Raw genomic sequence first — 13,786 nt, 5'->3', positions numbered from 1 at the left:
TCTAGGTGCTGGATTTTCTCTGACAGAGTGTAAATTGTACTGAGGGTCTGAAAAGCAATAATTTCCGACATCCTAGCATTTCTAGTGTGTAATCAGATCTGTCTTGCTGATAAAGGGAGCGATTCTAAGGACATTTGATCTGGGAAATGCTACTTATACAATTCCTTAATATGATTTCATAGGGTCCTCAGAGGTGAACGTGTACTTCAACTGAATTGACCTCTAAAGATTGAAGTACAAAGGACATGGACAAGAATTTGCGTGTAGTAATGTAATGTCAAGAGTAATTGATGGTTTTGGCTCTACTAGTTATTCCACTTGTCAGTAGCTGCACTATTTCAGAGTGTCCAAGAATGGTAAAAAGCTATATTAACCATTTAGAACGCTTGTTAAAATCTGTTGGAAGTATGATTGCAGGAAGTAGGATTACCAAATGTGTAGTGAAAAGTGCAACTAGATTATAAATGGCTCTGTAATACACTCGCTCTACAGTCTCTATTAAAGGGGTTGTACCAAGATGTGAAGTTCTCACCTACCCATTGGATAAAGAATCACTTGCTGATCGCGGGGGTCTCACCGCTGATATCTCTACTGATCTCGAGAACGGGGGTCCTGTGACCCCCTCTGCCTGTCACTTCTTTGCTTGCAGTGACGCTAGAATAAATAGGGCGCAGGCTGAGCATGTGCAGTCGGCGCTCCATTTATTTCAGTGGGGCTGACAAACAGCCGAGCGTATGCCGCTCGACTATCTCAGAAGTCCAACTGAAAATAGATGGAGCGCTAGTGCATCCAGCACTCCATTCAGTCTGACATCACTGCAGGGGAGGAAGCGACCCTGCAGTGACAGGCAGAGGGGGACACATGACCCCCGTTCTCAGGATCAGCAGGGATCTCACCAATGTCACCCCACTGATCAGCAATTTATCCCCTATTCTGTAGATAGGTTATAACTACAAATCTTGGTACAACACCTTTACGTTAAAACATGTTTAAAGCCTTGCAGGGCTGTAAAACAGCAAGACTGAGGAAACAAAACAAGTTTTGCAATACCTTAAGGGCTCCTTCAGACTGGCGAGAAAACTGTGCGAGATTTGTACGTTGAGAGATACACAAATCTCGCACAAATATGAAACCCATTCTTTTGAATGCGTTAATTTACATTTGTTATGTTTTCTTTAATAGCACATGTTCTTTTTTTTTTTGTTATATTGCCAATTGCTTTTAATGGGGTTAGCGGCAGCAGCGCCATTCCCATTGAAATCACTGGTAGAAGTTCGCGAAACAGTCTGCTGGGCTGAAGGAATCCCCCATAACAAGGAGAGAGAGGAGGACAGCGTGACAGGGGGTCTCCTAGAGAGCTCCCCATATTTGGAGAGATAGGTGGCAGGGCTAGAGGGCTTCCCCAAGAGCAGGCGGGTATAGAGAGGGTTCTCATAGGGATTCCTCTCTAACCAAGAGAGGAGGCGGGACTAGAGGGTGGAACCCTTAACCTCGCCCACTCTCTTGGTTAAAGAGGAATCACTTTGAGAACCCTCTCTAGCCCCGCCCCCTCTCAATAGGGCTTTTGGGGGAGCCCTATAGCCCCACCCCATCCCTCCAAATATGTGAAGATCTCTAGGAGATCCCATGCAGCTCCTCCTCCCTCTTTCTCCTCGCTATGGGGGATTCCTTCAGCCCCGCAAGGATGAGGGGCCGTTCTCTTTTGAAAATGCCTCGCATCCAGAAGGTTTCAGAAGGACTGCAAGGGAGATATCGGGCCATGAATCAGCTCAAAAATCTGCAACAAAATCCACACCATTGTGGCGGATGCACAGCAGACTTGGTATTAGTGTACCTTGACGCCACCAGAACCTAGGGGTTTGACAGGGAAACCGCCCCTGCCACACCCCCAGCTCCCGATTAGCGGAATAGGTAAAGGTCCTGCAACCTGCAGGAATGGCTGAAGCGGCATTGCAGCTAAGTGAGGTGACGTTCCTTCAGACAGTTAACCGCTGTGCTCCTCTTACCCACGTCTGTGTGACTGTGAAGTTGCTGAATGCTTCCGTCCCTCCAGGACCCGCGTTGCATTTGCCAGTGGGCCGACGAGGTTTGGTCCCTTCTGGGCAGCAGTGGCGCTGCGGGCGGCAGAGTCAGCCTCTGTGGCGGCGGCCCTGTTGCCTCCCTGCAGCGTGGGCCATGAGAAACTTACATTAGCTTGGGGGTGGGGGAGTGAAGGGGTGTCGCTTGTACACCGGGGACGCCGTCAGCTGCAGCACTGTGTGGCCGCCGGCTCTCACAGTGTCTCCCGCCGGTCATGTGGCCTCCCTTTAGCGGCCGCAATTTAAAAGGTGCGGGAGTGCAGCGGTGCCCGCTTCTCGGCTGGGACCGCCGTGTGTTCCAGCAGTGTGTGGGTGGCGTCTCCCAGTGTGTTTGGCGCCGGCTCTGTGCCCTCCCTGGATCGGCCAGAAAGTAACATCGTCTGGGAGAGGGAGGGGGCCGCGGTGTTGGCCTAGGAGCAGCCACTTCATAGTCAGGGGGGTTGCGGCTTCAGAGTCCCTAGTGAGAAAGCCCCTTCAACCTACTGCTGGGGGGCTGCTCTATGCACTTTTCTGAAACCTTTAGTGGTCTTCCAGGACCTACATGGCAGGGTCCTGTCTATCCAATGACGTACAGGGGGCGTCACCCCCCGTCACTCTTGACTCCACCAGGCCTTCCCGCTGGCGTCAAGGTACACTAATACCAGCAGACTTTACCCCATCAATTAAAAGTGTGAAATCCGGGGTGGATCCACGTAAAAAATCTGTGTCAAAACCCACGCCAATGGTGCGTATTTTGATTTGGGTTTTCCCACTGTGGAAAATCTGCGACAATTCGACTATGTGTGACCACGCCCTAAAGGGGTTTTTTCCTGGAAAGAAAATGCATCACTTATCTACACTATTATTTTATTTGTGTTGCTTTCATAGCGCCAACATATTGAACAGTGCGGTACAGAACTCTTCAGCACTCCTATCAGTCCCTGTCCCTGATGGAGCTCACAATGTGGACAGCCTAGCAACCGGAAAGAAACAGAAATCCAATTTATGATGTGGCTCACTATTTGGACAGGTTATGGTGTGCCAGAAGGGGTTTCAAGTCCTCACTACTTCCTCTACTGGCATTATCCACAAATTGTGAAACAGCCTTGTGACTTGTTGTGTGGTGAGCCAGCTTCCTTAGGACTGGCACTTCCCATACAACCTCACAGCTGTTCTTGTAGCATGAAGTGACAGTTCCCTTGATTTAGTCCTTGCAGAATATTACATCTACAACCAATAGATACAAAACTCATAGCGCAATATGAGAAAATACATTTAAGGCTGACTTCACACTGGCAGACATTAGAGGGGTTTTCTGGGACTTCCAACTGATGGCTTACCCTTCGTAGAGGCCTTCAATATATAACGTGCATGATATCCGATTCTGATCGCCAATTATCATAATGAAGGGACTTTTCAAGCTCCATGGCACCTTCATTATTTACCAAGACATAAGGCTGTGCCAGAATGAGCTGTGGTATGTGTACATGAGAATAACACTATATCTGCCCATTATATGACTTCTATCCTATATCTATCACCAGTTTTATCCTCTGCAGACAGGTATATCTAATTTGGTGGATGGAGACTAGCAGCTATGAGGTCTTCTATACACTGGCCATGGACAAAATAGGAGATTTCACTCCCTGTCTACAGAACATACAGAAATAACATCAGCATGGAGGACAGCAGAGAGGTACTGAGCAGTGTAGATGTGATTTCAGTAGCTGCAAATCATTCACCATTAGCTCTACCAGCTATTGCTCTGCGATTTTTTGCTTCTATCTGCATCCTCTTGCCCCACCTCGTATCCATAGACTTCTATAGGTAGCACGGATAATTGTCCTCTTAACTTGTCAGTGTTCCATTTTGCTATCTGTTAGGCAGGCTGCACACAAACAGGTTGCATATTAGACTTTTACTCCCCACTTCTACATGAGCCAACCTAAACAACCAATGACCGTGAATCAGCCAACTCAAATAATCAATTACCGTGAGTGAGTAAATCCAAACAGCCAATCAGGTTGCGAATGGTGTGGATTTGGGAAGTAATATAGATATATGCAAACAGGTTGGATTCCAGATGGGGGATCCTGCAATGGAATCCAACCCTGTGCCCAGCCAGTGACCTTGCGTACCCGTCTTCTTTATCTCTACTGCGGATGGTCCGGTTGGCTCGCCATCAAACATGCGCAGTACAGATTTTCCCATGCCGTCACTAGTTGATGACGCAGGTATCGCGCCCTTAACGCAATGTTAATCGCGGTAGGACCGCGGGTCGGACGGCTTACATTGACTTTAATGGAAGCCTTCAGTGCAGACACTACACTAAAATAGAGCATGCTGCGATTTTTTTCTCCGTGAGCAGAAAATCACAATTGATTTCTGCTTGTGTGCAGGAAAAAGCGCTTTTCCATAGCATGCTACGCACAGTATTTGCTGCGGAACCCAGGGGCGGACGCCCTCTGCATATCCCGCAATTCAAATGTGCCTCTGAGCAGGTGGTCTTAGGGTGCATTTACACTGCAAAGACGATCGCTCAAAAGATGGCTTTTGAGAAATCATTTTGTATAAACCACTATTTCGCACTAATGCCTATTAGTACCAAGTAGCAGCTTGTGAGCCACTGGGCGCTGTAGTCAGGGAACAGACCTCCGGCTCTTTCCTGATTACTTTCGCTGTGTTCTGCCGGCGGGGCTGACAGCTGATACAATGTTATCAGCTGTAATCGTCTCTCCCCGGGCAGAACACAGCATGCGGTTCTACTTAGCAGCTGTTCTGCCGAATGATGGTTTTCTAGCAGAACTGAAAACTGTCGTTCGGCTGAAAATTGAAAGATGGGCCCATTTAGACAACAACGTCGATCGCTCAAAAGATGGCTTTTGAGCAATAATCGTTGTGTCTAAATGGTCCTTTACTTAGGGCTCCTGTCCACAGGCGTTTTTGCATTGCGTTCCCCGCGGCAATAATCCGGCCGCAGGGAACGCAGTGCACGCTTTCCATAGTGTTGCTATGGAAAGCGCAGCCCCCTGCCACGAGTGGAAAATCTTAGTGATTCTCCGCTTGCGGACGGCAAATCACAGCATTGCCGGAGATCCGTCAGATGGCTCCTGCTCCCCGGCAGCGGCTTCCGCAGAGGAGATCCGCCGTGGGATATCGCGACGCCCGAGGACAGGCAGCCTAAGGCCTCATGTCCACGGGTAAAATAACATTTAAAATCCGGAGCAGATCACCGGCACGCGTAATCCCCGCCCTATAGGGATGCACTGGACACCAACAGGTAATTAAATATCCGCGGATGTCATTTTTCCTTGAGGCGCGGATTGCACGTGTAGGAAAACACCCGCAGCATGCTCCATTTTAGTGCGGGTCTTCTGCAGGCTTCTATTGAAGCCTATGGAAGCCGTCCGGATCCGCGGCACACTCGCAGCTGAATTCCTGCTCTCTGGTGCGGGAGAGCAGGAGTTAAAAAAAAATTTAAAATAGAGTGCACGGCGTATGCACGCTGCGGGCGTGTCGAGCACATCTGCCGGGTCGCAGAAGGAAGATCCGTCCGCGACGGAGGGCAGATCCACAGCATCCGGACAGGTAAGTAATTCTTCTTTTTAGGTCTCATGTTCGCGGGAAAGGAGGGACCCGCTGCGGGATTCTGCATGAAGAATCTGCGGCGGGCCTGATTTTCCCATTGGACATGAGGCCTTAGGCTGGACTTCACATGACAACAGGAATTGGGACAACAAATTAGAGGAAAGTGAGACCCCTAGTGGCCAGAATGTTAGAGCGATTTTTCAGCACAAATTTTTGTGTTAATAAAGTAAGTTGCACTTTTGCTAGTTATCATATTAAGACAGGTTGTCTCAACTTGCCTGCCGTGACCATTTACATTAAAGGGGTTGTCTCGCGGCAGCAAGTGGGGTTCAGCACTTCTGTATGGCCATATTAATGCACTTTGTAATATACATCGTGCATTAAATATGAGCCATACAGAAGTTATACACTTACCCCCTCCGGTGCTGGCGTCCCCGTCTCCATGGTGCCATCTAACGCTGTCTTCTCCTTCCATTTAGACGCGCTTGCGCTGTGCGGTCTTCTGCTGTGTTCAATGGGGCCGCTCCGGCATGCTCGCGCCGGAGAGCTGGTCTGCGCATGCACAGAAGACATGTGTGGCGCGAGCACGCCGGAGCAGCTCCATTCAACAGAACAGAAGACCGCACAGCGCAAGCTCATCTAATGGAAGGAGAAGGCAGCTTTAGTCGGCGCCATGGAGACGGGGACGCCAGCACCGGAGGGGGTAAGTGAATAACTTCTGTATGGCTCATATTTAATGCACGATGTATATTACAAAGTGCATTAATATGGCCATACAGAAGTGCATAACCCCACTTGCTGCCGCGAGACAACCCCTTTAAATGTGAATATCATCATAATGTCTTAGTAATTTTATTACAGAGTGACAACTTACAGGGCACAGAGGGTTGAAAATGAAAAGGGATTGTCACACAAATAACTCCCACTCACTTCAATGGTAGTTACGAGGCTACGGCTTTGGCAGTTTCCTTAGCGCCCGCCGACGTGGTTGGGAACCAGCTGTGGGTTTCTCATCTCAGCCATCAAATGCTGCGATGGGAATAACTAGCTACAAATCATCAGACAAGAAATAGCCCACATTCCAGAGTGGCTTCATTTTAGTAAATGTGAAGCTTGAATAGTCTATTGACGTATGGTGCCACACATTTAGGACTGCCAGTTCTCTTCCATGATAGGCTTGTTACAGCATATATCAGTGCATTTAGTAGGCTTTCTGATTTGTGCAATCTTCTGCCACTTTTTAAGGAAATAGTGATTCATGGCCCGATATTGCCGTCCCCCGTGTGAAACCAGCCCCCAGGGGGAAAAAAACTCCTTCTGGATTCCAAGTCTGGCAATCAGAATGATCCCCGGATCACCGACACTTCTGCAGTAATTAGTCATTATAACATGTAATATTGTATCACTCAAGAAAGGCATCCAGGCCCTCTTAAACTCTTTTATAGAGTTCGCATCACCACATCCTCAGGCAGAGAGTTCCATAGTCTCACTGCTCTTACAGTGAAGAACCCCTTCTACGTCAGTGTAGGAACCTTCTTTCCTCTAGACGTAGAGGGCGCCCCCTTGTTACAGTCACAGTCCGGGGTATAACTAGATGATGGGAGAGATCTCTGTATTGTCCCCTGATATATTTATACATAGTCATTAGGTCAGCCATCTTTTTTCTAAACAAAATAATCCCAATTTTAATAACCTTCCTGGGTATTGTAGTCCACCCATTCCGTTTATTACTTTAGTTGCCCGGCTTTGTACCCACTCAAGCTCCAATATGTCTTTGAGTACTGGCGCCCAAAACTGTCCACAATATTCCACTTGTGGTCTGACCAGTGACTTGTAAAGAGGAAGAACAATGCTCTCGTCATGTGCCCCTAGACCTCTTTTGATGCACCTCATGATCCTATTTGCCTTAGCAGCAGCTGCCTGACACTGGTTGCTCCAGTTAAGTGTACAGTTAACTAAAATCCCCAAGTCCTTTTCCATGTCAGTGTTTCCCAGTGGTTTCCCATGTAGTGTGTATGGCCTAATGCCCACGGCTGTGACGAGCTCTGCGAGCGGAATACTGCACCGGAGCCAGTCACGCCCCCCCCCCCCCCCAGAGACCCATACTTACCTCTGGATCCGCCACCCCGCATGACGCGCTCGCAGTGTCATATGACACGCCGCGAGCGACAAGCCAGCAATACATTTTAAAAAGATTTTAAAATTTATAGGTATTTATTTTAAAAATTAGTATAATTACGCTAAAATAAAACATGGTAATGGGCTCCTCATTTTGGTTTGGACATTGTGATATATAATATGTATGGTTTTGGATTACAGGGCGCATGCAGAGACGGTTTTGGTTGGCGTCGGCTTTGGGTTATTTTCTATTTTATGTATAGATTTTTATTTTATTCTGTAATTTTGTTTTACTATGTCCCACATGACATCATATAAGACCTCTGGGGGACAGTCACAGATTTTTTTTTGATTTGACACTTTTCCACTGTAGCTGAGGCATCCATAGGAGCACTATGTAGCAGGGAAAGGAGAAGGCAGAAAGGGTTCAAAACCACTCCTGCCTTCTCTTCCGGGTTATTAGCTGTGACTTAAGGCACATTTACATGGAACGATTGTCGGGCAAACGATGCCGGACACTCGTCCCCACACAAGCTAGCTACAGTACTGAACGGCTGCTATTTACACTGAGCGATCAGCTCATCGTCCATCGTTTATGCTACTCCTCCCACGTAAATGCGCCGTAACAGCTGACAATCCGACATGCTTCTGATTGATTGCAGAACAGGGGCTTTAAACTCCCCCCGCCGTATTTTTACTATCGGCTGGGTTTAAAGCCCAGGGAAAGCGCCGTATATTTACAGTGCTTGGTCCTTAATGGGTTAATAAGCAAAAGCATCAGCTGCAATATATAATGTGTGACATGGCACTTCTTTCCTGGATTATACATTGTATTACAAGGGCGGCTACGGCTCAGAGCAATAGACATCTCCTGTGAAAGAGGAAGTGATGGGTGAACCTGGCTCGTGGGAACACGGCTGACGTGGACACCCAAAGCAGTTACACGGGCATTCAATAATCAGACCATTACTACAAGACACAAAGTGACAGTAGAAGACTTCCAGAAAGTTGCAAAACATCAGCCCTTAGGCCCGTGGCACACGACCGTATTTCAATTGCTGGATTCGCAGTCGTCACCCACGCAGACGATACGCGGTATTCTGCACCCATTGAAAACATAAAACGTTCGCATGTCTGCTCAGATGAGCGGATCGCAATTTTGATTTCCACAAGCGGATTTAAAATCCCAGCATGTTCTATTTGTGTGTTATCTGCTCATCCACAGTACAGAGAGAGCAGGTACACGGGGGGTCGCCGGTCGAAATCACACCTGGATTCCATTGTGGGCTCCCGCATGGGGAATTTGACACATTCGTGGGAGACCGGCCATAGGCCACTCTCACCCATGCGTTCGCCATGATTTCTGTTCACATCATGTTTTACCATGATTTTGAGCGGGGTTTATCTGAATGTATGGTGCAGCGTTGGACAGCGATGGATAATAAAGTTAAAAAGTGCTTAAAAAAAAGAAAAAAAACGGTAAAATTTGAGCAGATAGCATTCAAAAATCGCGGCGTTAGAAACACTGCGTTTGAGCACTCATCTGCGAAGCCCCATTAAAATCAATGGAAGCATTGCACCATGATTAGTGCGGCGCTTGAAACGCCGCAGTAAAGGTGTGCGGTACGTAAACGGCCTTAGGATGCTCTCACGCAGGAGTCTTTAAAAATGCAGCATTTTTAAACGAAGCGTTTTACAATGTTGAAAAATTCTCGCTGAAAACTCACTGTAGGGGCTTCTTTACACGAGCGTATAATCGACCGGCGTGTTCAAGGCTGGCCAATATACGCTTGCATCTGAACAGTTCACCCCCCCTTCTGTCCCGCTCACCCGCTGCTTCTCTTCTCCCCTCCAAGTGGTTTACAATTATAATGGGAGGGGGTGGGAAGGGGGCGGAGCTAAGCCCCTGCCCCCTCCCCACCCCTTGTCCATAGCCAGCAATGGGAGTGGGTAGGGAGGGGGAGTGGGAGCTTAGCTGCCCCCCCCCCCACCTTCCTTCATTCATTGCAAACGCCGGAATGGGGAGGGCAGCTTAAATGGAAGTCTCCGTAATACACATGTGGGTCCCGGCTCGACCACGGTGCTTACTGACCAGAACCTGGCGCGTCCTATGTCCATCATATGAATGGAGGGGCAGCCAAGCCTATATCTATTCATACTGATGTCACTATGGGTGGGAGAAGCATCCTGCAGTGATGAGAAAAAGGAGTTGCAAGACCCCTGTTCTTGGAATTGGTGGGGTTTCAGCAGCGAGACCCCCACTAATCAAACTTTATTTGTGTCTAGCTGATAGAAGTGCATGGTGTTACAGCCCCATAAAGCCGGTTTATGACCCTACATTGCGTACACTGGCAGCAGATTAGGAATAAGTCACATAAATTTATACCGTTTGCACTTCCACCTGTTTGTAGATAAGAGGCCGCCCTGAGATAGCAGCCTGCCATCTGCACAGAGGAGGAGCACCCTAAACATGCCAACCCCAGCCCCGGACCTCCAGCTGCGGACATAGCTGATAACGCGGGCAGGGCATGATGACACGTAGTGATGGCACAGACAGCTTACCTGGAAACACCAAGATATTCACACTTACTATGGCGCAACCTAAACAAAGCATGGCTGAAGTCAGGCACGTTCACACGTGGCAGAATGTCTGCGGCGGACATTAGACTACGCAAATTACGGGTCAAAACTTGTACTATTTGGTGTGGAATTTAATAGAGAATTCCGCCCTGGTCTTTCGAGGCGGAGTCTGTGCCACAGACCCAGTGACATCCGCTCCGCAGGACGCTTTCTCCACGGCGTGGGGATGAGATTTAACAAATAACTTTCACTTTGCCGCTCCTGTAAACACCGCGGATTTTCCATGTGAAGAGCCTGAGAAAATCTGTGGCAAATGTTCCTGAGGGCGGCTTTACATGGGAGCATGCGTGGAAAACACACATTAGCGCAACGCATTTGCACCGTAGTTGTTGGGTTTTTGCGCATTTTACTGTACTTTTTGTGCTGACAGGGACATTTCACAGGGGCGCAGGACACTCCGTGCCGGGATTTAAAAAGCCATGCAGCCTAATGAGTCCAGATGTGTTTTTTTCTTGTGAAACTGTGCAGCGTAGCGCAATTACACAGGTTTGGGGTACGCATTTGTGCACCCCACATAGATCTCTATGGGACCTTAGATGCGCAAATGCACACTAGAATAAAGCATGGTGCGTTTTTTTCATGCATGCAGAATGCACACTTAAAAATGAGAATGAACCCATTAAAATCAACGGGTTCTATTCTCGGTGTATTGCATGCGTAAATACGTCTGTGTGAAGCCGCCCTAAGGGTGCATTCCCACTAACGTATATCGGCTCGGTTTTCACGCCGAGCCGATATACGTCATCCTCATCTGGAGGAGGAGGAGGGGGAGGATGGAAGAGCCAGGTGCAGGAACTGAGCTCCCGCCCCCCTCTCTGCCTCCTCTCCGCCCCTCTGCACTATTTGCAATGAAAGGAGGCGGGGCTACGTTCCAAGAATTAGCCCCACCCCGCCTCTCCCCATTACAAATAGTGCAGAGGGGGCGGAGAGGAGGCAGAGAGGGGGGCGGGAGCTCAGTTCCTGCTCCTGGCTCTTCCATCCCCCCCCCCCCCCTGCAGATGAGGACAACGTATATCGGCTCGGCGTGAAAACCAAGCCGATATACGCTCGTGTGAATGCAGCCTAAGAGACAAACTCTGGAACAAAAACAGCCCGCTGGTAATTGTTCTTAAGAAACAATTGGGGAGATTTATGATATTGTCTAAAAGAAAAGCCGTCCTAGTTGCCCCTAGCAACCAATCAGAGCTCAGCTTTCATATTAGTAGAACAGATTACAAAATTAAAGCTGCTCTGTGATTGGTTGCCAAGGACAACTAATGGCCCTCTTACACAGGCCCACAGTCAGGTAAACGACTGAACAAGCAGCGATACCACCGCTAAGGTCCACAAAGCCAGCAGGTAGCACGGCACTCAAAGCACACCACATTCAGTGGGAGGCAAGCTGAAGGCCAAGCGAATCAATGGCGACCTGAAGCCAGGGGCTCCACAAATACCCAAGCTGCGGTAGTCTCTTAGTTACAGAGAAAATTTTATTCATTTCGTAAAAACGACGTTTCGGCTACGACAAATGGCCCTTTTCAGGTTGTCTAACCTGACGTCATCACCAATGCCAGCACCGGCTGTCAGCTGTGTCCCGCCTCCCCAGGAGAGGCGAGTATGCCCTGGTTTGTGATTTTAGGCATTGCCCAGCGGGGGGACAGGGTTTTGTTTTAATGATAAAACCCCTTAAAGCAGGGACATTCTGCAGCCAGTCCAGCGTCAGAGGGCAGTTTAAAGGGGTCTTCACAGTTTTTTTTAAATTTGATGTGCTCACCTCTCCCGGCACCGCTGCTCCGCTCCTGTGTTTGTGTACAGCCTGCTGGACACCACCGGCACTGCAACCAACGACAGCGCTCCCAATCAAGCACTGAGCTCTGTCATTGGCTGGGGTAGTCTGTAAACGTGACATCAGAGGAGAGACCCGAAGCAGCGGTGCCAGGAGAGGCGGGTACATGACTGACTTATCTTACTGCGTGGGCAACGGGGTTTACTAGAAAAAAAGTATGCAGGAAACCTCTTTTAACGAACCCCATCGACTAATAACGGGAACATTCCACTGCGGATTTGAGTCATATTACGGATTTTCCGATCCACATCCAGTCGTATTTATTGTGGAAAAGTCACCTTCAGTGAAACAAGTGAAATCCCACGGATACATTCACCCCAAAATTACGTTTGAGTTTTTCGTGCGAACGCACAGTGGGAACGTCCCGGGGTGAAATCAGCCGCAGGTCTGACCGTATGGGAAAATCGGAAAGCAGAAGTAGCGTCCAAGCGTCTCCGTCCGAGCGATGCCAGCGGCACGGGCACACGTCTGACCGCGCTGCCATCTCCCAGGGGTCGCGGATGGAACGTCTAGATGACCTTACGCTGCAGATGCTGCGAATACAACCCGCACCGAGCCACACTGAAGCTTCGCAGCGCTGGATAAAATGGCAATAAATACCGCAGCACTCTGATGAGACGTACGCGGCATTACATGTACAGCAACCGCACAGTGTGACCACATCCCTCATAGCCCCTGAGGGCGCCTGTGCCCAGCAGCGGACTACAAGCCTCAGCAGGGCACTGCCGTCTCACCTGATCCGCTCGGCGGTGGTGGAGTTCCCGGTGTTGGCCCGCAGGCAGGCGAGGAAGAGGATCTTCATGTCGGCCGGCTCACCGGCAGCCGCCGCATCAGTGCTGCTTCACAGCTGTGTGTGCGGTCCTGCTAGGAAATGTGCCCCTCAGAAACAGCGGCCGGAGCCTCACGTTCCGCCACGGGCCGGTACTGGCTGCTTGTACCGCAGTGTACAGAGGACGTGCTGCAGCGTCGGTGCTCCGCAGGCCTGCTAGCCAGAAACCGTGCAGGAAACCCGGGCACACCGGCTGGGAGCCCACCAGCGCCGGCCCAACTGCATACACTGCAGCAGATGGCTGCCAGGACGGCGGTGGGCATATGCCCCTGAGCATTACCTGGTGGTGCCAAGGCATCCACAGGACGGAGATGACGTGCTGATTGGTGGGGGGCTCACCGCTGAGGATCCTGAGTATGGGGGTCTCCTCACTGTGGAAGACTAGATGAAGTGCTGGTCGCACGCTCTATTATTGGACCCCTGTGCTAGAGATCAGTGGGGTCTCAGGGGTGAGAACCCCTCTGATCAGCAAGCTACCCCCTATCCTGTAAATAAGACCCTGCTGTTAGGGGTTGTGCCCAGCTATAACGGTATCCCCCATCCACGGCATAAGGAATAACCTTGTGATCGGCGGGTATCCAACCACTGGGACCCCCACTGATCCGGGGGTCCAGCCTGCCCCCTAGTGAATGGAGCAAAGGTCACATGGACACACCACCGCTCCATTCACTTCATGGACAGCACCAGAGATTGCCGAACTACTGGAACTTGGTCGTGTCCGGAGCCGTC

The 13,786-nt window shown here is 49.6% G+C and overlaps 1 protein-coding gene across 4 annotated transcripts in view; it reads right to left on the bottom strand.

The window, feature by feature from the left end:
- GLT1D1 (glycosyltransferase 1 domain containing 1) overlaps nucleotides 1-13,287 on the bottom strand; it is a 91,134-nt gene extending 77,847 nt beyond the window's left edge. For 2 of the 4 annotated variants that reach the window (XM_066603403.1, XM_066603405.1), the window contains exon 1: nucleotides 12,963-13,287. In XM_066603403.1, the coding sequence (XP_066459500.1) occupies nucleotides 12,963-13,030 (68 nt within the window). In that variant the 5' untranslated portion in view covers nucleotides 13,031-13,287. The remainder of the gene's footprint in view (nucleotides 1-12,962) is intronic. The other 2 variants (XM_066603402.1, XM_066603401.1) reach the window with 2 other exon arrangements.
- Nucleotides 13,288-13,786: the final 499 nt, after the last annotated feature.

This window comes from Eleutherodactylus coqui, chromosome 5, assembly GCF_035609145.1.
Source record: "Eleutherodactylus coqui strain aEleCoq1 chromosome 5, aEleCoq1.hap1, whole genome shotgun sequence".
NCBI classification, from domain to species: Eukaryota; Metazoa; Chordata; class Amphibia; order Anura; family Eleutherodactylidae; genus Eleutherodactylus; species Eleutherodactylus coqui.
This window is presented reverse-complemented; position numbering and strand designations above follow the sequence as displayed.